Source organism: Diadema antillarum, unplaced genomic scaffold, assembly GCF_040938485.1.
Source record: "Diadema antillarum isolate AM-2024a unplaced genomic scaffold, OU_Dant_1.0 seq00000127_RagTag, whole genome shotgun sequence".
In the NCBI taxonomy this organism is placed as follows: domain Eukaryota; kingdom Metazoa; phylum Echinodermata; class Echinoidea; order Diadematoida; family Diadematidae; genus Diadema; species Diadema antillarum.
In genome coordinates this window covers 382,329-406,232 of record NW_027271206.1, presented here as the reverse complement: position 1 = coordinate 406,232, position 23,904 = coordinate 382,329, and the positions used below count along the sequence as shown (strand labels likewise).

The window sequence follows — 23,904 nt, the reverse complement described above, 5'->3', positions numbered from 1 at the left end:
GACTGAAAACCAGTGTCTGAATGGCTAAGATATCCAAAAACAAAGTCAAAAAGATGGCACCCACGTATTATTAGGACCACTTTGATATTGCATATCTCAACCATTTCAAACCGTTTCATCAAATAAACTTTCTATCAAATGAAATTTCTCTCAGAATTGTAGGCTCTTTTATATTCTGTAGGTGGTTTCTCATCTTAGAAAAACAGTTAAAAATCTGGAAGTTCCACCTCCACCCAAACTACATCATTCCTTTAAAAAAACCTAACTTTCACAGCAAATGCGTGTGCGTATACTATCTTTCATGGCAGATATCATTCTTTACATTGAACGTCGCCGAGTAACCTTTGATCGAGTAGTCCCCGATGGAGTATAAACTCCTGATGTTTTCTCATGTAAACGTTCCAGTATGCCAATGACTTGAATCCCGGGGGAGGTGCTTTCACACACTTTAATGATTTTCCAAACTATACAACGACAATGTCATTTATTTTCTTGTGCTGTCAGAACCGTCACTCCTTCCGCCACCACCCGTTTTGCTTTCCTGGTCACGTGTTTCCTTTTCCGCGGGTCGCTACGATTGATTGTTCACGAGGGCTATAAAGCCCTTCAGATACTGATAGCATTGGGAACTTCCTTCGGATGTAGGTAAGGGTACTTTGCCTCCCGCGTTGCGTTCCTCTCGTCGATAATGGCTCCAATTTTCTTCAGATCTGATCGGAATCTGAAAATCAGAGTGAAGGTGTACCGATGATGTTAAAAAATGTGTTGATTATGTTTTTTAAAAAAGGGAAAAGACAACATGCATATCGCAAAAACAAAAAAAAAGAGTGAAGAAAAAGTAAGTGTAAACAAATGATCATACCTCCGTACGTAGAGAAGCTAGGGAATACCACATGAATATAAGACATTACTTTCACTGAAAACAATCTATGGTTTGGCGAATTTTGTAGATCTTTTTTGATCCCGGTTTTAATAGTAATGTAATTTGCTTGTCGTACAGACCGCGACCAATAAGGAGACCATTTCGGGTTATTACAAGAGTAAGAACTAACTTTTAAGAGCACAAACAAACAAACAAACAAACAAGAAGTACACAAAAAAAAACACAAAATCAAAAACAACGGGTCTAGCGCTCACCTGAGTATCGCAAGTTCACCTTTCACGCAGTCACTAATCTAAATTATTCACAGCTCTACCAAAATTTGACGAGGCATTCTCAAGTGGAAGATGAAAATGTACAATAAGGGCCCAATTTTTTCAAGATTCCTTAATTTGGGAGAATTGGGGCCCCCTGGGGCCCTCTGGGTGGGGCATGGTGCCCAGTTTGATAAATTGAGATCCTGACCACCTAGGGATGCTACCTGCCAAGTTTGACAAAAATCCATCATGAGGTTTTCAGGAAGAAGATGAAAATGTACAATTCAGGCCCCCATTTGGACCCTTCCAACACCCCCCCCCCCCCACCCCCAAGAGGGGCACCCCTGGATCTCCTATGAACAAACTTGAAACTACAGTCATTAATGTACTCACTCATAGTATTATCTCAGCTCTATAACTTCTGATTCTAGAGAAGATTTTTAAAGATTCCTTCATTTGGGGGTTTGGGCCCCCTGGGGGCCCCCTGGGCGGGGCATGGTGCCCATTTTAACAAATTGAGATCCTAACCCCCTAGGGATGCTACCTGCCAAGTTTGGTGAAAATGGGTCATGGGGTTCTCAAGAAGAAGATAAAAATGTACAATTTAGGCCCCATTAGGACCCCTCCTCACCCCCCCCCCCCCCCCTGGGTCCCAAGGGGGGCACCCCTGATTCTGCCATGAACAAACTTGAAACTACAGTCATCAATGTGCTAACTGATAGTATTAACCTAGCTCTATCACTTCTGGTTCTAGAGAAGAAGATTTTTGCGGATTCCTTAATTTTGGGGGGTTTGGGCCCCCTGGGGGCCCCCTGGGTGGGTCATGGTGCCCATTTTAACAAATGGAGTTCCTAACCCCCTAGGGATGCTACCTGCCAAGTTTGGTGAAAATGGGTCATGGAGTTCTCAAGAAGAAGATGAAAATGTACAATTTAGGCCCCATTAGAACCCTTCCCCACCCCCCTCCCCTGGGTCCCAAGGGGGGCACCCCTGATTCTGCCATGAACAAACTTGAAACTACAGTCATCAATGTACTAACTCATAGTATTAACTTAGCTCTATCACTTCTGGTTCTAGAGAAGAAGCTTTTTACAGATTCCTTAATTTTGGGGGGTTTGGGCCCCCCTGGGGGCCCCCTGGGTGGGGCATGGTGCCCATTTTAACAAATTGAGTTCCTAACCCCCTAGGGATGCTACCTGCCAAGTTTGATGAAAATCGGTCATGGGGTTTTCAAGAAGAAGATGAAAATGTAAAAAGTTTACGCACGACGCACGACGGACGACGGACGACGGACGACGGACGACGGACGACGGACGACGGACGACGCACGACGGACGCCGGACGAAGGGCGATCGCAATAGCTCACTTGAGCCTTTGGCTCAGGTGAGCTAAAAACAAAATGCAAATGAAAAAAGACCCGCTTTATCAATCACTCATGGTAATTGCAGCAAATTGTCGCAATTTTACTGGCTAAATAACAGCTACGGCCGAGCTTTGTGTGAAGAAGTACAATTAATGTAACGCAAGTCACATTCAGTGCTAAAGCATAATTGATACTGGTAGTAAGTCCAGATAGATCTTAAACATATTTTCTACTTGTGGCAAAAGGTGTAAAGCGCACGAGAAGAAAGTACATAAAAGCAGGAGACCGCGCTTCAGGAGAATCCTTCTGTGCTCTGAGTGCAGATTGGCACAGAAAACCCCATAGCATTGCACACACTGTCCAAAGTCCCTGGCACAGAAAGGGTTACTTACTTTTTCACTACCTTCTTGCCAAATGGGTCGTAGATGTACTGGACTTCGAAGTCGCCGAGGCCGTTGGTCCCGCGGTCGCTGAGCAGCTGGGTGACCAGCATCACGCTCACCGTCATGTCCTTACTCGGCAGCTGAGAGAGGATGTCCTTCTCGTCTCGATCCATCTACAGAGGCCAAGAGATGGGAGAAAGGATTGAGTCAAGGGTTGAATCTTACTGGAATTATGATATATCAATATTATTATGTGAGTGAAAATAACGGGAATGATGGGTGGAAGTATTACTCTTCACAATGTCAAAGCCAGAAATCTTGTCAACTGGCTGTTTTTCTTCTCTTCCTCCTCCCTCATTCTTTTCTCTCTACAAATAGTTCTAACTGCCATCACCACCTCTTCTTTTGTCTTCTTCTTCTTCTTCGTTTTCTTCTCCTTCTTTTTCTGCTTTTTATTTCTCTTCTTCATTTTCTTCTTCTTCATCATCATCATCTTCTTCATCTTTTCGTCCTCCTGTCTTTTTATTCAATTCACAACGCGGACTCAACCTCCATCAAAGGCGTGTTGATATACCTTTAAGTTGACAGATAACCAATATTTTGGTTGTATATTGTATTGCAAAATCTAGCAACTCCAAACCTCTGAACATCATTACAGAATTGTTACAACTCTGAAATCATAAAATGCGATACATACATACGATTAATCTTTAAAAAGAAATGACTGTAATCGATCTAGGTGTCATGGCTGATTGCAGTTAAGCGTATACAATAATCTCCCCAGTACCATTCTGTTTGATTTTCACTGTACCTATCGAAGTTGACTCGAAATAGAAGCGTTGCTTCACTTCAAAGACAACGGTGTTTCTCTAAAGAAATTCCCTAGATAAGAAATCAATCTATAAAATTTTCGTGAGGGGTCAATCCCAAACTAGAATGAGAAAAGAGAAAGACTTCTGAATCTATTAAGACTGCAATATTCAAATCTCAGTTTGGATTGGTCCCTCATCTCAATCCAAAGAATTTAGAGAGCCATGCACGGAACTGCAGGCCTACCTTATCCGACGGCGGCCGGCCAAAGAGAAACGACGGGTAATTTGGGGGGAAGCCGTACTCGTCGTACTGTGAGAAGTTTGCCGCCGCGTGCCCGACGCTGCTGATGAAGATGAAGTTTGTGACGACCTCGATCAGATCTGTTACGGTCTCGAATTTTCCATCGTTTGGAAGACCCTGAATGATAATAACGACGATGATGACACTGGTAAAAGTAATGCTAATATTATGATGACGGTAACAAATGGTGACGATGATAATAGCAACTATAATCATAATAATCGTGATTGATGTCATTATTATCTCTATTGTTATTGTAATTTTTGTTACATTATTTCATCATCATCATCAGTATTATTTATCTTCTTCTTACATGTCTTATCATAATTATCATCATTAATGTTATTATTATTATTATTATTATTATTATTATTATTATTATTATTATTGTTGTTTTTATTGTTATTATTGTGATTATCATACCAATATCAATAACAATTACAATCGTTAAAAGAGAAAATGATATATAAGTTTACTTGAATTATATGCAATATATTGCTGTTACAGCCTTGCAATTTCTGTGTTTTATCGGCACTTTATGGCGAGTGTCATTATTATTGTAAGAGCGCGTGCCACCAAAATTCTCCAGGGTTTTCAAATCGACAAGTAGGCTAGGTATTGATAAGACTGTACAAGTTGTCAATAGGAGGACTGGCGGTAAGTTTTCGACTTCATTAACATGTATTACATCCTGAACTTACCTTCACACCGCAGTGACCAGGGGAACCCTCGCTACATGGGGCCATGATCCTTCCCCACTCCTGTATCTCATAATCTGACTTCACCTTCTCGTCTGAAGCTGCATTGTGGCGGCAGAGGAGGACGAGGAGGACGAGGAGGAGGAGGACGAGAAGGACGACGAGGAGGACGACGGAAAGGCGTGGGTAGAAGGATAAAGAGTGGAAGAAGGAGCAGGAAAAGGAAGATAAGGAGTAGTTGCCGGAGGGAACGATCGCGATGGTGGGAAAGAAGGAGCAGGGGAGGAAGGGAATAAAAATTTGCATCGATCCATTATTGATGACATTTTTTGACAAAAAAAAAAATTATTGATGACATGAGTGAATTGCTAGATATCATGCATACTTAATTTGAATATTTTGCTATCATTCTTGAGGACCATGTGCCGACATAACCTTAGTGATACTACTTAAATCTTTGTATTGAAGAAGTCGACGCATTAAAGATACATTTTCTATTCTAGGTTTTATCTAGCCATAGTACACTATTTCTGTCCACATTTATAGGCATTCATTGATCATGTTGAAATAAGGTTATTTCATCTTCCTCGTTATCAGTTCAATTCCCAAAACTCTGTCTTGTTATTTTCTTTGAACATTTTATTTATTTATTTATTCTTTTTTGCAATTCAGTCTGGAGTGTCGAGAAAAGGGAGGAATTATTGAAAGAGAAAGATGTTGCTCATCACGACTTACTGTAGTAGTGTTTAACTATTGATGACACATAATCGTGTAACGCTTTTCGCACCAGGAGCGCGTCGTCCCTGTAGTGATAATTCGGTAGCACTTCCGGGTCGGCCACGCCCCTATGTTCCAGGTCAGCGAGAAGTGAGCCTTCTCTGTCGAGCGACCATCGGGCCCACGTCCGCTTGATGATCTCAAACATGCCGATCCGACCGATCCCCATACATCGATCAACCCAACCCCCTTCGCTGACCAGCTTAGCCAGGGCACGTCTGCATAAAAGAAAATGAAAAATAAGATAAAGGGCTCAAAAAAATACTATAGATATGATGTACAATAGTTGACTGATCATAAAGCACCGGCAAATAGCCAAAGATGGACAAGGTGGGACTATTAGCATGAGACATGTCGAGGGTACCAGCTTGACCAAAACAACGACAGATTTATACACTTTCTTGATTCTCTGTGCATAAGGAAGAATAACGAGCATAATAGATGGTAGAAATCAATACCGGCACATTATTGCATGGGTAAATCGCATTGGTTAACAATGATTATTAACGAACATCATTGCGTTACACGGAACCCCAACGTATCAAGATTAGTTTGGATAACGCACCGAGAGGTTGGATTGCTCAGCAGAGCCGAGAATCAAGTGACAGAGACTGAGAAGGAGAAATGAGAAAAAAAATAGGAGGGAGGAGGGTTCGGACAAACATGGCAGACTCACGTGTTTATGGCGATGAGATACAGAAAGTGCGGTGCGAGGAGGCGGAAGATGGGATGAGAGGCTGACAGACAACGATGGGTTGCCACGGCAACCGACTCGATGACAAGATGGGTATAGCCGAGGTGTGTGGCTGACTGGTGGAAAGAGGCGTCGGCGTTGTTAAACCACATCTTAGCCATTAGCCACAAGTACTCTTGGTCGGTCGGGAGAAACACCTGTCCAAAATGATTAAAGTGAAGTTCGTTAACCCTCTCTGTGCCAGGGAGTCAAATGTGCACCAATATTACATACATATCTCCGCACAAACTGGCATGCAGAGAGCTGATACAAGCTTTACGCCTTTACTCCATCTCACATGCCGTCTCCTAGATATAAGTACAGAGCTACCAAGCCAAAAATAATACTCTTTTCAGCAACGTCCGATATATCATTTTGATTATGCATTGCTGTGCTGGCGTAATTTGGCCTAGCTATGATTTTCTTTTCCCGCCAAGAACGAAAAGTCAGTAACTATAGCTGAATCTTAGATTTCACTTTTAATGGTGAAATAGACACATTACCTTGACAGCAATACTGATCAACAGCAAGATTTGCTGCTTGTATTTATGCATGCATAAACCCAATATTTTTTTTCATTCATTGACATTTCAGATTTTACTCGAAAGACATATCTGATTAAGTGCTCTGATTGAGCTCAAATCTGAAAACTGACACTAGAACAAAAAAAAAAAAAACATGATCCAGCCGTAGCAACAGAGATGAAGGAAGCGAGTGAAATATACCATTCATGGGAATCATACAGACTGACTTCTGTAATCTTGCTATGATTAGAAGATTCGTGACATGAAATAACAGTCACAAGGCAACGGATTGGAATGTATCACCTTTACTGCTGCGCCAGTACCACCAATTGGAATTTACCTGGAAGCGTAATGATAACTAGAAAAGACACTAGTGCGGTATTCACTCCAGTTTAAAGCTTTGGAACACACTCTTCACCAACCTTTTTTTTTGGGGGGGGGGGGGGACTTAAGCATCGGTACTTATTTTCTCCTCTTTTTCAAATCTAACTTCGAAGACTTCATAACGAAACTTGCTTTTGGCCTATGCTTTTTGCTTCCTTATATTTTTTTAATTCATTGCAGCAAAATGAATGGGTTAAAGGCTCGACTTGGGATTGACTCAAGTTTTAGAGCTTTAGAAATTGAACAGGTGGATACGCGCAGTGTATCTCAGTACAAAATCAATCGCATTCATTATTCTACCGGACCCGGGTCAGAGCCGTAGTCAGGCCGGTCCCTCAACCACGTATCATATACCACTGGGTCTCTTTCGAGTTTCCATCTAATGGCGCCGGGTCTTACCGGACTGTCTTCCCCGGGCTCCTGGGATAGCTGTATCGCCACTGGCATCAGGTTCCGGTCTTTGTTGACAAAGAAGAGGCACATCGGCGCACAGATCTGCGTGGGAAAAAGACGTCCATTTATTTCTCTTTATTTGGTGTTATTACAAACTTCTCAGTAAAAACAACATTTTACGCAATGTCAAAAAAAAAAAAAAATAAGATGTTTCTCATCTTGGTGTGTACGTTAGTGTTTGCCGAAACTATAACGATCATTTCTTTCTTTCTTTTAGCGGTGATGGTTGGGGTCAATGATCAAGTGACACTCTTTGTGTTGCAGGTTGCACACTGGATAATTCCGTCCTGTTCATCTTGCTTTTAATATGTTCACTATCATTTTGCTAAAAATCGATTGAATCATATGCCATCTTGTTTATCTCTTTTCTACTCGCCGTGCGATGTGCTTTTTAGAATGACATTAAACATAGAAAAATGTTAGCGTGTGCATATGATAAAAATGCTTCAAACGCTGCGACATTGAGCCTACGATGCTGTCAAACCAATTTCGCGACCTACTCAAAATAATAGTCTGTTAGGATTCTTACCGATCTTCCATCTGTGCATGGCAGATCCTTAAGGATCTCGTAGTCTAGGATGAAGAGACGTTTCTTTTCCAGTGCCTCGGCAATCGTCATGCCTTCCAATAGCGGCGCGAGCATGTCATCTGTCACGGGGAATCTGAGAAGAGGAAACCAAGAATATCTGGTTATGAGGTGAATAAGTGAGGTGAGGTGGGGGGGGGGGGGAGTGCGCATATAAAAGAATGAACAAATGAACGAATAGAATAGATATTAAATTAATAAATCAATCAATGAGAGAAATAAGTAGCTAATATCTAGGAGCGCAATTGCACAGGAAATTCGTCTGTAATGATTAAATTTTATGTTTACAAAGTTTATTTGTTCCTATATTCGTTCCCGGACGAGAACACAGAACAACTGTGATATTATTATTAAGATAGGAATGACTCATCCCATATTTTCCTTCGTCGTCCCAGCGATTTAGGACACGAATGTTTTCCACGTTAGTAGAAGCAACTACTTTGAAATATCACGACTTGGTGACTTTTCATGATTCTTATATCATTTCGTATATTGTATTGTTAAAAATTGTCAGATACCATCATCTTATATATCACCAGTATATCAAGGCATGACGGACCGAGTATCCTTTTCAAAAGGTATGTATCAAAATCCAGTAATAAGTACATCAAACACACACGCCGTACTCACTTCTCGGGTATTTCTGTACACAGTCGGATTTGAGTTGGGTTACAGCCTGTGAGTCTCTGGTAGCCAAATTCTTTGTCGGATCTCCAGTTCTCTAAACCCTTTAACATCACATAAAAAAAGAAGAAAGGTTCGAGCATCGATTTCATTGATCACTCATTTTTAGCATGCTTTCACCACGTTTGAAAGGAAGGCATATAATTATCGTGTCTTGTGTATATGCAGGGTCCAGTTCTGTGGAAAATGATATCATGTTATATACAGTGATCATTATGAAGATGATACAGGCCGACGCATAATCATGTATCTGTTGTTTGACTTAAATTATCTTCTTCTCTTTTTTTTCGCGTTCAGTTTACTCATTATGGTAAGTCTGTAATAGCCTTATGTAAATTCTGCTAAATGACTCTCAGGTTACAGTGGAATATTTCATTTGAATGAAATGATATTGATATGACTGTGTCTGAGAAACTGGTTAAATAATAGTGTCAACTAGTCAATTGATAGCAAAATTTCAAATGAATATACTGTAATTGACAGTAAATATGAATGCCCACTTTAATGAGATTATCAGATTAAAAATATATAAGCAACATGAGAAGAAATTGTAGAGAATACACGGGTTTCTGACTATCTGTTTAGACGAAATACAAATTGTACTTTTAAGTGAGACTTTACAGATCAATGATCTTTTATGTATTAGTTTATCATGTAATGTAATACGCCGTGAGAAAACACGAGTTTCTGGGTATATGCAAGGACGAAATAGAAATTGTACTTTTAAGTCATCAGACCCTGTATTGCTGTGTCGTGTATTTTGTCATCTACTGTAATGAGCTGGACTTACATAGGGTTTGGGAAGTTTTCCACGATAGAGCTCTGATATGTCATCCAGCGTCTGCCAAGCATCCGTGGTAAGGGTGATGATCTTTGCCTGAAGCATGAGGGAAGCCTTGTTCTTCACAATATCCCACTGCAAGATCATCATAAAGGCGGGAAAAGAAAGAGGTACAAGCGTCATTTATCATTAGCCGCTCTTCCGTGTCATTTTACAGCATCCCCCAAGACTATACCCATGACGTCATAATGAGCATTAGGTAACGAGGGAGAGAGATAAGAGTTATATATAAGAGAGGAAAACAGAGGGAGAAAGATAGAAGGAAGATAATAAAAGGAGACGGAGATTGGAAGCTCCGCAGTGAAGAAAACCATGAAAAGAATAGAAACCATATAAATGAAAAGAAAGAGAATGAGGTTAGGCAGGTAGATCTCACGATATTTAAAGAGCGAAGACGAGACTGAGTAAGTACACGTAAATGGGGCAAAACCATTAAAGCAAAGAGAATGGAGGTAAGTAAGAAATGAAGGCCAATAAGGTTTTAGAAAATGAACAGAAGTAAGAAGAAATGGGGAGAGATATAAGAGAGCTGTATCATTAAATCATCGAGTTAAATACATGAATTGCAATTTATACTTTGAATGAAGTATTAAAAAATGTAAATCCTAACAACTTCGTCTGAATACAAAACAATTACCGCTAAATAAAGATTATTTCTCCCACATTGTTCGAAAAATTACTATATCAAGAACCTCAGCCTCGGGTACATACGTATCAAAATCAGCTGTAAAGAAAAGAATGTTACACAAATCTTTATATGAATAACACTGAAATAATAGCTTACACCGTCTTTTCTTTCAATTGTCACTTCATGTAGCATTTGCAGTTGACAATTTGACTTTTTAAAAGCATTTTGATATTTTGTGGTAGTGGTGATGGTGTTTTGAAAATGTTTGAAAGAGTTAGAAAGAGTAATATCACCTAGGGGAAAATTCCTCTTTTTGTTTGTTTTTGTGTTTGTTTGTTTTTTCATTTTCTTGAAGTGACCAAATTGGAAGAGAATTTAGATCTCAAGAGAATCGAAAACATTACCATCTTCTTGCTGGGAAGAGGTGCAGTTATTTATGTGAGCCACCGTGTACGTTAAACGAGCAGAAATATAATGTCTCTCATTGATTGTAAATGAAGAGTTTGTTCGCAAAAACCGATGAGTCCATATTTGCCAAATGGAGATGTTTGCGATTAAAGGTCAAGAAAAATAGAGAGAATAATTTGAAAATTTTTGCTTCTTTTGAACATAACTTCAAAAATGTACTTTTGATGTAGTGACCAGTATATCATTTAAAAGGTATTATTTTGTACTTTATAACAGAGACCGTACTTCAAAATCTTCAAAAATGGACTTATCGGTTTTTGCGAACAAACTCTTCAAATATTTCTGACTTAACACACTCTAAAAATGAAATGGTAAATCAACAATTTAAAGGTTGTCACTCCTCCAACCTTTGAATAAATACTGAATTTAACATACAAAATATTAGATTGACCATTTTGAACGACTATCAAATTTAATATTTTATACAAACGGTTAAATTTAGAACTCATATTGTTAGATTCACCATCTTTTAAATGGTGGTTCAATATCTTAGTGTTAAATTGAACATTTTGAGAGCTACATTCAACATTTGACAAAAGGTTAAATCTAACACCGAAAATGTTAGGTTTACTATTCTTTAAATGGTAGTTCAATATTGATAATTTCAAGTGTTAAATTTGAAATCTTGAGAGTTAGATTTAGCATTTAGCAAATTCTTAAATTTAACAATTAACAAAAGGTTAGATTTAACATAAAGGTTTACAATGTTTTAAATGGCAGTTCAACAGTGTTAAATTTAACTTTTGATAGAAGGTTCAAGAATAACAATATTTAAAATGTCGATTAACCAGTTCGTTTTTTTAGAATGCAGTTATACCAGCAGTAAGACCAGTTGCTAATATTTAGAGAGAGAGGAAGAGAGAGAGAGAGAGAGATAGGGAGAGGAAGACCAAGAAAGAGTAATAATAATATATGAAGAGTTTGTTTGCAAAAACCGATAAGTCCACATTTGTCAAATGGAGATATTTGCGATTAAAGGTCAAGAAAAATATAGAGAATAATAAGAAAATTTCTGCTTCTTTTGACCATAACTTCAAAAGTGTACCTTTGACGTAGTGACCAGTATATCATTTAAAAGGTATTATTTTGTAATTTATAACAGAGACCGTACTTCAAAATCTTTAAAAATGGACTTATCGGTTTTTGCGAACAAACTCTTCATGTGTCCCGGCATCCTTTTAATTAAAGGGTGTGTACAGTTCTGGTCGAGGTGATGATTTAGCTTTTAACATTTTGCGAGATATTCAGAAACCACTCTTCATATGAGATATCAAAAAACATGCAATTCTAAGGGGTATCAAAAGTTCATTAATTAATTTGATGAAAATTGGTTTTGAAGTGGCCGAGATATCCAAAAACAAGGTGAAACAAAGAGATCCTAATAAAGCTGTGGCCTGTAGTATTTCATTATTATCACTTTTTTGACTATCTCAGCCATTTGAAAACCAATTTTCATCAAATAAACGTTGAATCCTTCTTAAAATTACATGCTTTTCATATTTCATAAGAGGTTTCTCATTATCTCACTTAGGAATGTAAAAAACATGAAATCCCACCTCAACCAGTACTGTACAGCCCCTTTAAGCCATCACTCTTACCTTATAATCGTTGGAGAATGATTCGTCGACTGGAAAGTCCTTAACCTGCAGAAGACACAAAAAGGACAGAAAGTTATCACCTGAATAGAAAATAGCCTGTAAATCGATGGAAAGTTCCCTGGAGGTAGGAAATAGAACAGGATCACTGAAAAATATTAATAAAAACAAAGACCTGAAGCTGTTAATAGTTAGTGAACTGATATAACGAATACAAATGGACATGACACCTTTTTGCTATTATGTACCGTGAAACAGATTCAGTCATTTTACATTGTTTACAAGCACACACATACATTTTTCAAGCTGCTATAGAAAAAATTGAAAGTTATTCAGACTGTTATCCCTGCTATAGACATGTGCGTGTGTGTCTGTGTGTATATATATATATATATATATATATATATGTGTGTGTGTGTGTGTGTGTGTGTGTTACTATAGTAATTTCTATAGTAATTTCTATAGTTGATCTGACCTCGCTTTACATGGTACATGGGTGGAAGAGCGCGATGAAGGGATCAAAGGTCGCTGTATTGATTATTGACGCCAAATATAGGGTTTTGGTAGGAGTGGTGTATTGTGGCGTAATGAAAGACGTGACAAAAGAATAATGTCGATAACCACACCAAGAGAAACATGAAATAGGTGCATGGTAAACCACATGACATAATCTTCCCGCGGCGCGTGGACGGACTTGTTCGGCCGACATGGCTGAGGAAGAAGATATATCAGCAATATGATGCATTTTCTAATGAGAAGATGCTTCATGTAAAGTTTAATTTAAAGTACATACAAGATAAAGTTGATGAATATTCCTCGATCGCTGATACGTGTTACAAGCCACACGCACACACACGCTGGACAGACTTTGAGACATCATTGAGACTCCCCTTTGATTAGAGCAACAAAATGTACTCTCTAAAAAATTTCGAGTGAATAATTCACTCCTCGGAAGGAGTGAATAAAATTTCACTCAATTAAGAGTGACTTTCACTCGTTGGCGAGTGAATTTCACTCTTGTAACGAGTGAAATTTGTGTGAAACCCATTCGCCGAGTGAATTCCGAGTGAAAATTAAGCCGAGTGAATTCCGAGTGAATACATAATTAAACGCATTTGGCTAGGCCAATAGAAATTGAGAATTCCCCTGTCATGTGTTTACTCTAAGCCAATCACCAGCCGCAATTTCCCCTGGCTTGGGCGCGGGCAGGTTTACCTGACGCAGCGACGCGTCGCCTAGCTGTGCGTGGACTGTGTGCAATTGCGTGCTGTGTGCTAGCTGTGCGTGTATTATGCATAGGATCACAGATTTACGTGCGTGTAAGTGCAATCGTGAGAATCTGAGCCTGGATGTCGTGATGGACGTGAGAAAATGTCTGTCTTCAAATTGAGTGGGGCGGAGATATTATTCACATTTTTGAAGGTAAGCAAACCATAGATCGATCTAATTATAACTTATTGAGTTATTTTCAGCATTACGGGCTAGTCTAACGTTATACCTCTCCGTAAACGACCATCATAAGTAAGTTACCTTTAGGGTTCTATACGAATAACCCCGGGCCGCCCGTGGCACAGTTAGCTATATGGGGCTGGTCATACCATAGAACACCTTAAGAACAGCTAGAGGCCGAAACTCAACTGGTACACACTAGGTGTTGGGATCTAATAATACGTTGAGTCTTTAGACTTTAGTTTAATTGTACACGTTGGGATCTAGGGCTTGAACTATTCAAAAAAAAAAAAAAAAAGAGTGATGAATGAAACGTTGGTCGTTAGCCATTATGCCGAATTGACATTCGTAAGCATAATATCATCACATAACTATACACAGCCCAGTCGCTGTGTGTACGTAGGTACGTCTTAATTTACAGCGACTGGGCTGTGTATAGTTAATCATCACACAGAGATTACTGTGGTCGAGTGTAGAGATCGAACTTTAACTGTTACTAAGCTGTGCTAATTAAAGCAATAGATTTAAGAAGCGCCTAGCGCCAGACACGTACTCTACATTGCTATTGTTGAGTTGACAGCCGAATCACTGACACTGGTCTGTGTTGCCAGATGAGATGGTGATCTCGATCAGGACGGTAATAAAGAATGGTGAAATTTTGTGATTTATGATTATCGTTCATTATATACACTGTATGTTGTAAAAAGGACTTTTATTTGCCGCTACATTCGAGCATCCAAACAGCTGGGAGAATACACGTACACTAGCTCCCACGTCATGTGTCGTAATCACCTACATACTAGCGTTACTGTACCACTAGGTAAGAAGTATGATGCGTGTTCTGTTCGTGTTAAGTGTTGGTCCACTGTGACATCACACTTCTAGCTGAAGATCAGCGTGCTCACACATCATGGAGATTGATCCCCCTTGGAGCAGACGATGACTGGTACTATTTTCAACATTGTGTTTTTATGAAAGTTACAGGTGACCTTATGTACCGGTATTGAAATTTGGCAGAGATCATCTTTGGGTCTTTAATTCTAACATTAAATATGCTGATGTAGCTAAAAAAGTAATTAGGCCTACCCCGTACTAGCTTTTGTATTGGTGCTCACTTAGTATTTGTGTGGACAAAACAACTGCATAATTATTGTCTTGTGGAAATGAGTTCTAAATCCATTTCTGAACCTTGTGTTTTCATACTTTCCTCCAGATAAAGGCGTAGACATGACAGCTCTTTGGGAGTGATGGTGATTTAAAGGAACTCGGTGTAGGGGTCATCATTTGGAGAACAAAGACAGATATTGATAGCTGTACAGTCTCTGTCACACGAAGAGGGTGCAGATCACCAGATTGCAAAGTACCAGATGTGGTCAACGACTAGCCATTGAATTCAGGGTTGACGAATGCTGGAAACACCGGGCCAACATCAGCGAAGGAGCCTCTGAGATATGGACTTCCATTGCATTAACCCTGCTGTAAGCTATTCTGTTGTTTTCCACTATGATTAATGAAGGGAGACTAGTTTGAAATTGATTTATATTTATTTTACATTCTAGAGTCTTAGTAATTACATAAGAGGCTACATTAAGAGACTGAATGCTTGGTTGGTTTTATTTTGTTTGAAATGATTTTCAAGATACTTCATGGAGCAGTTTTGGAGCTGTCCTTCCCTCTGAAAATGAATGTCTTGACAGGTTAGTACTTGTATTTAAGAAAAATGTGTACCGTGTACTTGCCGTATCGATAGAAGTGAAAACCATGTTATGGTCAGTCTTGAGTTGTGTAAGTAGAGCTGTTGCTTATGTCAAATATGTATGTTAAATGATTTTGCTCTTCAAGTTTATAATGTAAACTGGAGGAACCTACTATCCTCATGCCATTTGTATTATTCATAAAGCCATTAGATTTTACTATTTGCCCAGGAATTCAACACACACATCACTTCAAGGGGGAAGAGATACTTCAAAAGCTGAGGGAAGGAGTTCTGACTGTTCCGAGGAGACATCTGCACACCCAGATCATTGCAGCATATTTGTTGTTGCAAATGGAGGCAGAAAACTGCACAGCGTAAGTTCAATTATTTAAAATATTATTATTATTCATATATTATATTATTGGTCTGGAATACCAGTTTCCCATTGTCATGTCTTGTACTACATTTCCATCCAATATATAAGCATGTAATTTGCCTGTTCATTTTTTTTTTTGGGGGGGTCTTCTCAAGTATAGAGAAAAGCAGACTAAAATTTGCCCCCCCCCCCCGAAAAAAAAAAGAAGAAAGAAAGTACAACTGTAGAAGGGACCGGTAAGTATAACATTGTTAATGAAGTGATGGTTATAGATTTAAAAATAAAGACTGGTATACTTGTATGAGACATGTAAACACAGTGTACGTACAAGACTCCACGCTGACTTATTTTCTTGGTAGCCCCATCGGGCCACATGTATATTGATTTGATAATAGTCCTAATACTTATGATTTAATCATCACAATGATTAATAAAAAAGTGGGAGTTGATGTGCCATGAAGTTCAATGGATAATCACATCTTGTATAATTTTTTTCTACTAACTGTGCACATTCACACTTAACCTATCTGCATGAAATTTTCACATGTATTAACTGATATCTGGCTCAAGTAGCAATAAATGTACAATGTACTTGAAACAGTGGTATTGAATAGCAATAGAAATTAATGCCAAGAAAAAAAAAAACATAAAAATAGTTCAGCCCCTTAAAAGATTAAAATGAGGGCCAAATTTTTGATGTTATATATTTGCGTCCAAGAATATGATTAACATTCTTCTTGCTTTCTTTTTACATTCAGATACCAAGTAGTGAGCTAAGGATGTTGTAGCCAAGGCTGTTGCGATGCAGTACCCCACTTTGTGAGACACCACACAAGGTGCAAAAGGACATGTAAGTTTATACTCGTAAGTTTATGTGATCTACAACTTTTTTTAGCCCTCTTTAGCAGAAAGCTTAAGTGACATACCTTGTAACATGGTATCTTATTCATCTAGCTTGCAAAAACTTCAACATTTTCAACTTTTCTCAAGAGCTAGTGGACAGAATTAAGCAACCAAACGAGGAGTTGATCATCCTTGTTTAGTTAGGGGGCAAGGACCCAAAAGTTTTTCAGGTTATGGGCATGACCCCCCCCCCCCCCCCCCCCCAAAAAAAAAAAAAAAAATGGCCTTTACAGGGAAATTGCATCTATTTCTTAATCAACTTATTGTGCAAATATACAGGCAATGTGGGGACTTTTTATAATCTTTGATGTACCTTCTCATAGATGTCTAATAGAGTTGTGTGCAGATTGGCCTGATTCCATGACTTAGGTTCGATATTAAACGTTAACTTCAACGTAACATAATGTAACTTAAGTTCCAACATGCCAGTTGCGCCATTCATTTATAATAAACCTATTCTCGTTTTCTTCCATAAGAATGCCACTACATGTATTTCTACTGCTATCAGATCTTCATCAGTTATAGTCAACTCTGTGCCAAAGTTAAATTTGTTGAGACTCAAGAAAAAGCTTTGACTTACAATGCATTGTTATATTTCAGGAGTATACCTGTATGGCAAGGATCATGGATTCATTGAGTATCGTTTTAAGACCCTGAGGAGCTATGACACCACTCATCACCTCAGGCAGAGAGAGAGAGTAGTTGCAGCTCCCACCAAGCACCTGACCGAGCACCATTCCATCGTTAGATTAGAAGCCCAATGAGAAGAGACAGCTACCATCGGTGTATAGGTCTAAATACCCTAGCTTTTTCCTCTTTTGAGATACAGTATATGCTCCTCTGACGTTGGAACTTACATTCTTGTTGAAGAGTCAGCCTCATCAGGCTCAGCGGTAGTTTAGCATGAAGCTGTTACCAGGATGTACTGCAGCACTTCAACATTAAAAGTAGAACAGGGCTCGCCGATGAAAAGAGTTTGTTGCATAGAATGTGTGATTGTTAATGCTTTAAATTGTTGATTGTTGTATATATACTAGTAACTGAAAATAGTTTTGACTTATATAGTCAAGAAAAAATCTCCTCTTCATGGCCACATGTTAATCAATACATTCATCTGTAAGGTGTTCCAAGCATATGAAAGAATGTTTGGCCACACACAGCTTGGCATTCCGCATGATACGAATCTGGCTGTGCTCATGATTAAGCACCCCCTTCTCTCCAGGCAATTCTTTAATAAAACCTTTTTATGGTCTAATATTCAAGAGAGAAAACTGTTGACAGACACTCGTATGTATTTTTTTTCTTTCCGTCATTTTTTTTTTTGAGGGGGGGGGGGGGATGCTACAAATAGCAGCTAAATAGTAGGATCTTCCAATGGTCATCCATGCTCTTGGGATGAAGATTATGTCTCCATGTTGTGATTAAGTTACCACATACATTTGTCACCCCTTTGATTAACAGTGATGCAGTACAATATGCATGTGCTCAAATTCATTGCATCCATCTTCTTTGGAGTAGAGGGAAAAATCTTTAAAAAAAAATAAAACAAAATAGATGGGAATCATTGATCCCTAGGGTTACGGGACCCAGAGTTATTTTATACATTTTCACCTTCATGTAATTGATGTACTGTACTTTGAAAAAACTTGTGGGTAGAAGCTCAATTGGTTCAACTTCTTTTTCCACGAAACTGCAGCCCATCATTGATAAATCCATGGCATTAGAGTAGATGGAGCCAAATAGATTAGTTCACTAATGTGCCAAGTCAAACCTATGGATAATTCTTCCCTTGACCTCATAACAAATTATTAAGATAACCTGCAACTGACAATCATATTTTGTTATAGAGTGTTAGCAGTGATGTCACAATTGCCCACCATGAGGCTGCGTTCACATAGAAGTATACTATTTGGGTATTCGGGGCTCGTTTTCGAGGGCACGCAAATAGCTTGAATCGAACGATAGGATTTCCTAACGCCGGTTCACATAAGAGGGCACTATTTGAATGTACCGAATAGCATAGAATAGTGTAGCAAAGTGGGAATCGAGCTTGTTCGATTTTCCTGCAGCGTATACCGTCTCACGTTTATGAAATAATGACAATTTTGGTCTGGATTTGCCCTTTAGCAAAAATAAGCATGTAGACTGACATTCTGATGCAGTTTAGAAATTGTTAATAAGATTTGCTGGGATGAAGGAGGAAGAAATCCTCACTGCATGGGATGGCAAGTTGACGGTGAGGGTGATGGTGTACTGGGTGCCCGAATAGCGAATACCATATACTGTATACACATGTACTTCTATGTGAACGCAGCCTAACGAAGTCAATTGCCTAAACTGACTAGAAATCAAGACTGCATACAAAAGCTGCAGCAATGTTTACTTCAGGGAAACCTAAGACAAAAGAACACCTTTGTTAGAGAGGCATGCATGAATGAATATTGATCGCCTTTGCTATGGAAGCCACCATTATGGTGGCCAACATGACGTCAAATCACTCTATAAGAAATTCAGTTTGCAGCATTAGTTGTTGCTACATCTGGCAAAACTCGGAAGGATTACAAGTGTTCAATATTGTACAATGATGCCTTATTTAGGTGAAGAAGATCAATGATATGATACATGTTGTGTCAACTGTATTGATTGCAATTCTTTTCCCATAAATAGTAGGCCCGGTTGAGGGGGGGGGGGGGGGCTATGAGCCCTCCTCCCCTTTGACATTCCATGCCGAATTTCATGAAGGCATGATTATTTTGTGGGGTTATTGATTGTAATCAATAACATAAATATTTTCATGCTGGACGTGTCGCTGACAAATTTCATTGAAAAGGCAATGAAAAACAAAAAGTAAGAAACAAAGAAATACATGAGTAAATAGAAAAAAATAGATACTTCAGAATTTTTTGATGGCACAGTTTTTTTCTCTTTCATTTGCTATGGACGCTAGAAAGAATATTTACACAAAAAACAAATGTGCCTTTTTGGAACTTTAGTTATGGCAAATGGTCTGATTTCATGCTCAAATTAGCATAATTTAGCCAAGTGACTTTTTTTGTTGTTGAAAATCAACATTACCGTTTTATAGATTATGTCACAGGCAATTTGTGTGTGGATTTTGTAATGATCGCACGGTTGATGACCGAGGTCTGGGGGGTTTCAGGGAGGCCCCCTCTGGCTCTATCATCTACATAAATACCCCACCTAAAGCCTACTTAAAGTCAAGACCATGCTTCTCTGATCGAGTATGTTTAGGTATTTGTGCAATGTACTTGTAGAGCATCACTGTGTTACATGACAGAGGATCCAAACTTGATTAACCATGCAGTATTGAAAATGTCTGTATTTTTGTCAATTTTTCAAAGCAATCACAATTCCTGGTACATGTGTAATTGTTTTTGTATTATAATATAGATAATGGTGACTATACATTGCAAGTCTTTTGTAGCTTATCATTGAACATGCAATAATTATATTCGCTTGTAGTCGAAAATTAAACATGTTCAGGAAGGGTACTTGTAAAATTTTTCACTTTTGCACAAACTTTATGAATTTGGCATATTTTCGGGGAAATGTGTGATGCTAATATTTGAAGAGTTTGTTCGCAAAAACCGATATGTCCATTTTTGAAGATTTTGAAGTACGGTCTCTGTCATAAAGTATAAAATAATACCTTTTGAATTACAGTATATATTGGTCACTACATATAAAGGTACATTTTTGAAGTTATGATCAAAGAAGCAAACATTTTCTTATCATTCTCTGTATTTTTCTTGACCTTTAATCGCAAATATCTCCATTTGGCACATATGAACTTATCAGTTTTTGCAAACAAACTCTTCATTTGTAGAGCTTTGGGAATGACAGCTAGAATAGCATATTTACAAGGACCTTGTGATGATTATGGTGACAGTTGTTCTTAAATGATGAAAATATGTATAATTGTGACCCTGCACCTCAAAACAAACAAAAAGTCGCCAGAAATGAATTTTTAGTTAAGACCATATGCTGAAAGAGCAGACTTTAAGCTTTAAAATGATGTTTAACTCAAATCAAATGGACTCTCCTAACCTATATACATATTGGAAAGAAAGCACAAACTCGGGAAAAGTGTGAACTGAGAAAAGAGGCTCTGAAGTACAGTGTCTATTCAAGTGCTTAATCGTTACCAAACCGTGCTGGCTGTGCGATGAATGGGAAAAAAACAGGAAGTAAACCACCAGAGTAACAACAATGAAGGGATTATCAGCTTAAACTGAAATTTAATATGCCTCATTAACACATTCTGTCCATAATAAATGCCAACTTTCAAAGCAGTAGCACTATCATTTCAAAAGTTATTAGAGTTGAAAGAGAAGAATGTGGACAAGGTTTTTCAGAAATGAAAAAGGGATTCTAAAAGCACACTTAATCACTCTATTCTACCAAAAATGTTCGAGATAAACTGCTAAAAAAACACACTTTCCTGCCCGTTTTATGATACCAAATTTTAGCATAACGTAAAAGAAAACCCGCTCTTTCAAAAAATATGAAAAAGTCAAGTTCGGCTAGATTGACCCATTTCACTTATTTTCAGTCCTCATGCAAAATCAGTGTGTGCGACTTTATGTTCGTTTTGAGGTGCACCGTCACAATTATTATTGGCCACATAATTCATGGAAAACCAGATACTCAGCACATGAAGACTGTTTGTAATGGTGTACTGCTCTGTATATAGTTGAAGTTTAGATATTAAAAGAGGTATATTCCTTTTTTTTTATTTCAGGTGATCCAGTGGACATCACACATTTATTTAATATAGAGAATCAGCTCATTAAAAAAAAACATATCATGCATAGCATTTAGTACATTATCTTCTTATATCCCCCTCAATGCTACTTAAAGAAAGAATAAATTAATAAGAAAGAATGAAACAACAGCCAATTGGATTACTAGCTTATATTTATTCAGTTTCATGTATTGATCCAGGTCGGCCGGGTAGGAATGACTTTCAAAACTGGAACACAAAGTTGGCAATGCACTGGGCTACCAGTGATGGATCGTTGGCTTCAAAATACATGCACTAATATTAACAAATATCTATATTATGAACGTTGCTTGCTGTTTTTGTTTGTATTAGTTTGATTGGTATTCATTATTCCAGAAATGGCTCCAGACCACCTAGATTATTCCCAAATTCATCACCATTGTCACTTTTTCTTCCAGGGTTGAATAACTAGTGCACTGAGTGCTGTGATAGAGATGTGTGCTCATGTAGAGTGTAATTCCGTTTGGGATTGAAAAAAGATTGAAAAAGGATTGAAAAAAGATTGAAAAAGGAGTGAAAAACCTCCAGAGTTAAAGAAGAGTGAAATAAATAGGAGTGAATTGAGAGTGAGAAAGGAGTGAAAAACGACTGACAAAAGAGTGAAATACGTCGGGAGTGAATTTAGAGTGAGAAAGGAGTGAACATCCCACCAAAAACATTTCCGTCTTTTTTCACTCTCTTTTGGAGTGAAATTTCTGTTCACTCGAAATTCACTCCACTTCTAGTGATCCTTGACGTCACTACCAAGGGGAGTGAAAATCGAGTGAAAATTCACTCTTTCTTTTTTAGAGAGTAATGTTTCTCCAGATTACGTTTCATGGCATACATGCATAACGCATAATCAGTATGGGAACGAAATGAACTACAACTAGCTATGAAAGTGTGGCTCTCGTGAAAGTCAGGCATACAAGAGGAATCCATGGAAGAGATCCGCCACTGCCTTTACTCACTTTACACGCCCATTAGTAAGGTGCTCCACCAGTGGCGTAAAGTGTGTGATGATGAAGCTTTATAACGATCAAACGGGTACCCCATTATGATCATCCATTTGCATATATTGCATATTTTGCAGTGGATGTAATTAGGCAGACACACATACGCATCACAAAAAGTGTGAAGTCGAACCGATCCTATACGTTCTCGGATGTAGGTTAATGATTTCTTCTTCTTTTTTTCATCCACGCAGAGTCAAGACTATCAGCGGATAATTGGGGACAAACAATAACTTACAAGCTTTTTGTAGACATCTTCCTCGTGTCGTCTGCAAGAGAGTTGCTCTTTTCTACACATGTAAAAGAGAGTTACTAGTCCTGTAATGCTCTTCATTTATATTTTGTTCGCATTCTGAAAGAATTATCACTAATTATTTTAATCGCGCAGGATAAAAGTACGAGTTGTGCAGACTTGTGTTGTGTTTGAGATTTGCCGTTGATGTTAATGTACTTGTGTGTATATACCTGAATTAAAAATTATTTACACACGTGATACGTTGCACGGTATATGAATGCTGAACCAGCATGATCAAACAGAATATCACTTAGTGTTTCAATTTACAAATAGGGGGCTACCATTATAATCTAAAATGTATTAAAAATACCATCAACAACAACAACAAGAAACACACACGCACACGTAGATACACGAAAGAAAACAGAAAGACCCACGAGTCATGGGTCATTACCTGAGGTATCAGTCCCTCCTGTTTGCTCTCAAGTTGATAAAGCTCCCTCTTTCTCTCCAATTCCCTCTTTCTCTGCTCTTGTTGGTCATCGTCTTGGGGCAAACTGGTGTCGTACTTCTTGAGATTGAGGCGCGAGTCAGCCCTCACCCAGCGATGGACGGGGAAGACGAACCGCTTCCTCGTCACCTCGTGCTCGACCTCGACCATGTCCACGAACCAGTCGTCGTCCGACTCGCCTCTCCATAATTCGATGCGCTCCACGGGCCCGAAGCTGGCCAGGCGCGACACGGGATAGCAGTCGACGTCGCCTCGCTCGAAGTCGTCTTTCCATAGGCAGTTCAATGATATGTCTCGGGAACGCTCTCCGCGCTCGTTGTAGAACGCTATGAAGACGTCGGCGTCGGTGCCAGCTCCCTTACGGTCACCTGTCCGCACATGCACCGTGTAGTCCGGCTTCAACTTGCGCGAAACCCCGCTACCCATGTCTCTCTTCGGTGCAGCTAGGCTTGGAGTCGACCTTCTTCGCTCCTTTCGTGTTATAAGGCTCCCTATTTCACTTGAGATGATCTCCAACAGAAAGCAGCGTTTTCTAAAAGAAGCAGTGTTGTTAAGAAATAAAGCGAGGGGT

At 38.8% G+C, this 23,904-nt stretch overlaps 1 protein-coding gene across 1 annotated transcript; it reads right to left on the bottom strand.

Moving 5' to 3' along the window:
• Positions 1 to 606: 606 nt before the first annotated feature.
• On the bottom strand, positions 607 to 23,759 carry LOC139727346 (allene oxide synthase-lipoxygenase protein-like). Its single transcript, XM_071638307.1, has 12 exons — positions 23,277 to 23,759; positions 12,371 to 12,415; positions 9,626 to 9,751; positions 8,782 to 8,879; positions 8,095 to 8,227; positions 7,512 to 7,607; positions 6,148 to 6,362; positions 5,430 to 5,689; positions 4,698 to 4,795; positions 3,940 to 4,113; positions 2,893 to 3,056; positions 607 to 721 (listed from the first exon to the last, which is right to left on the bottom strand). Exons 1-12 carry the CDS (start codon positions 23,757 to 23,759, stop codon positions 607 to 609), a joined length of 2,007 nt encoding a protein of 668 aa, XP_071494408.1.
• Positions 23,760 to 23,904: the final 145 nt, after the last annotated feature.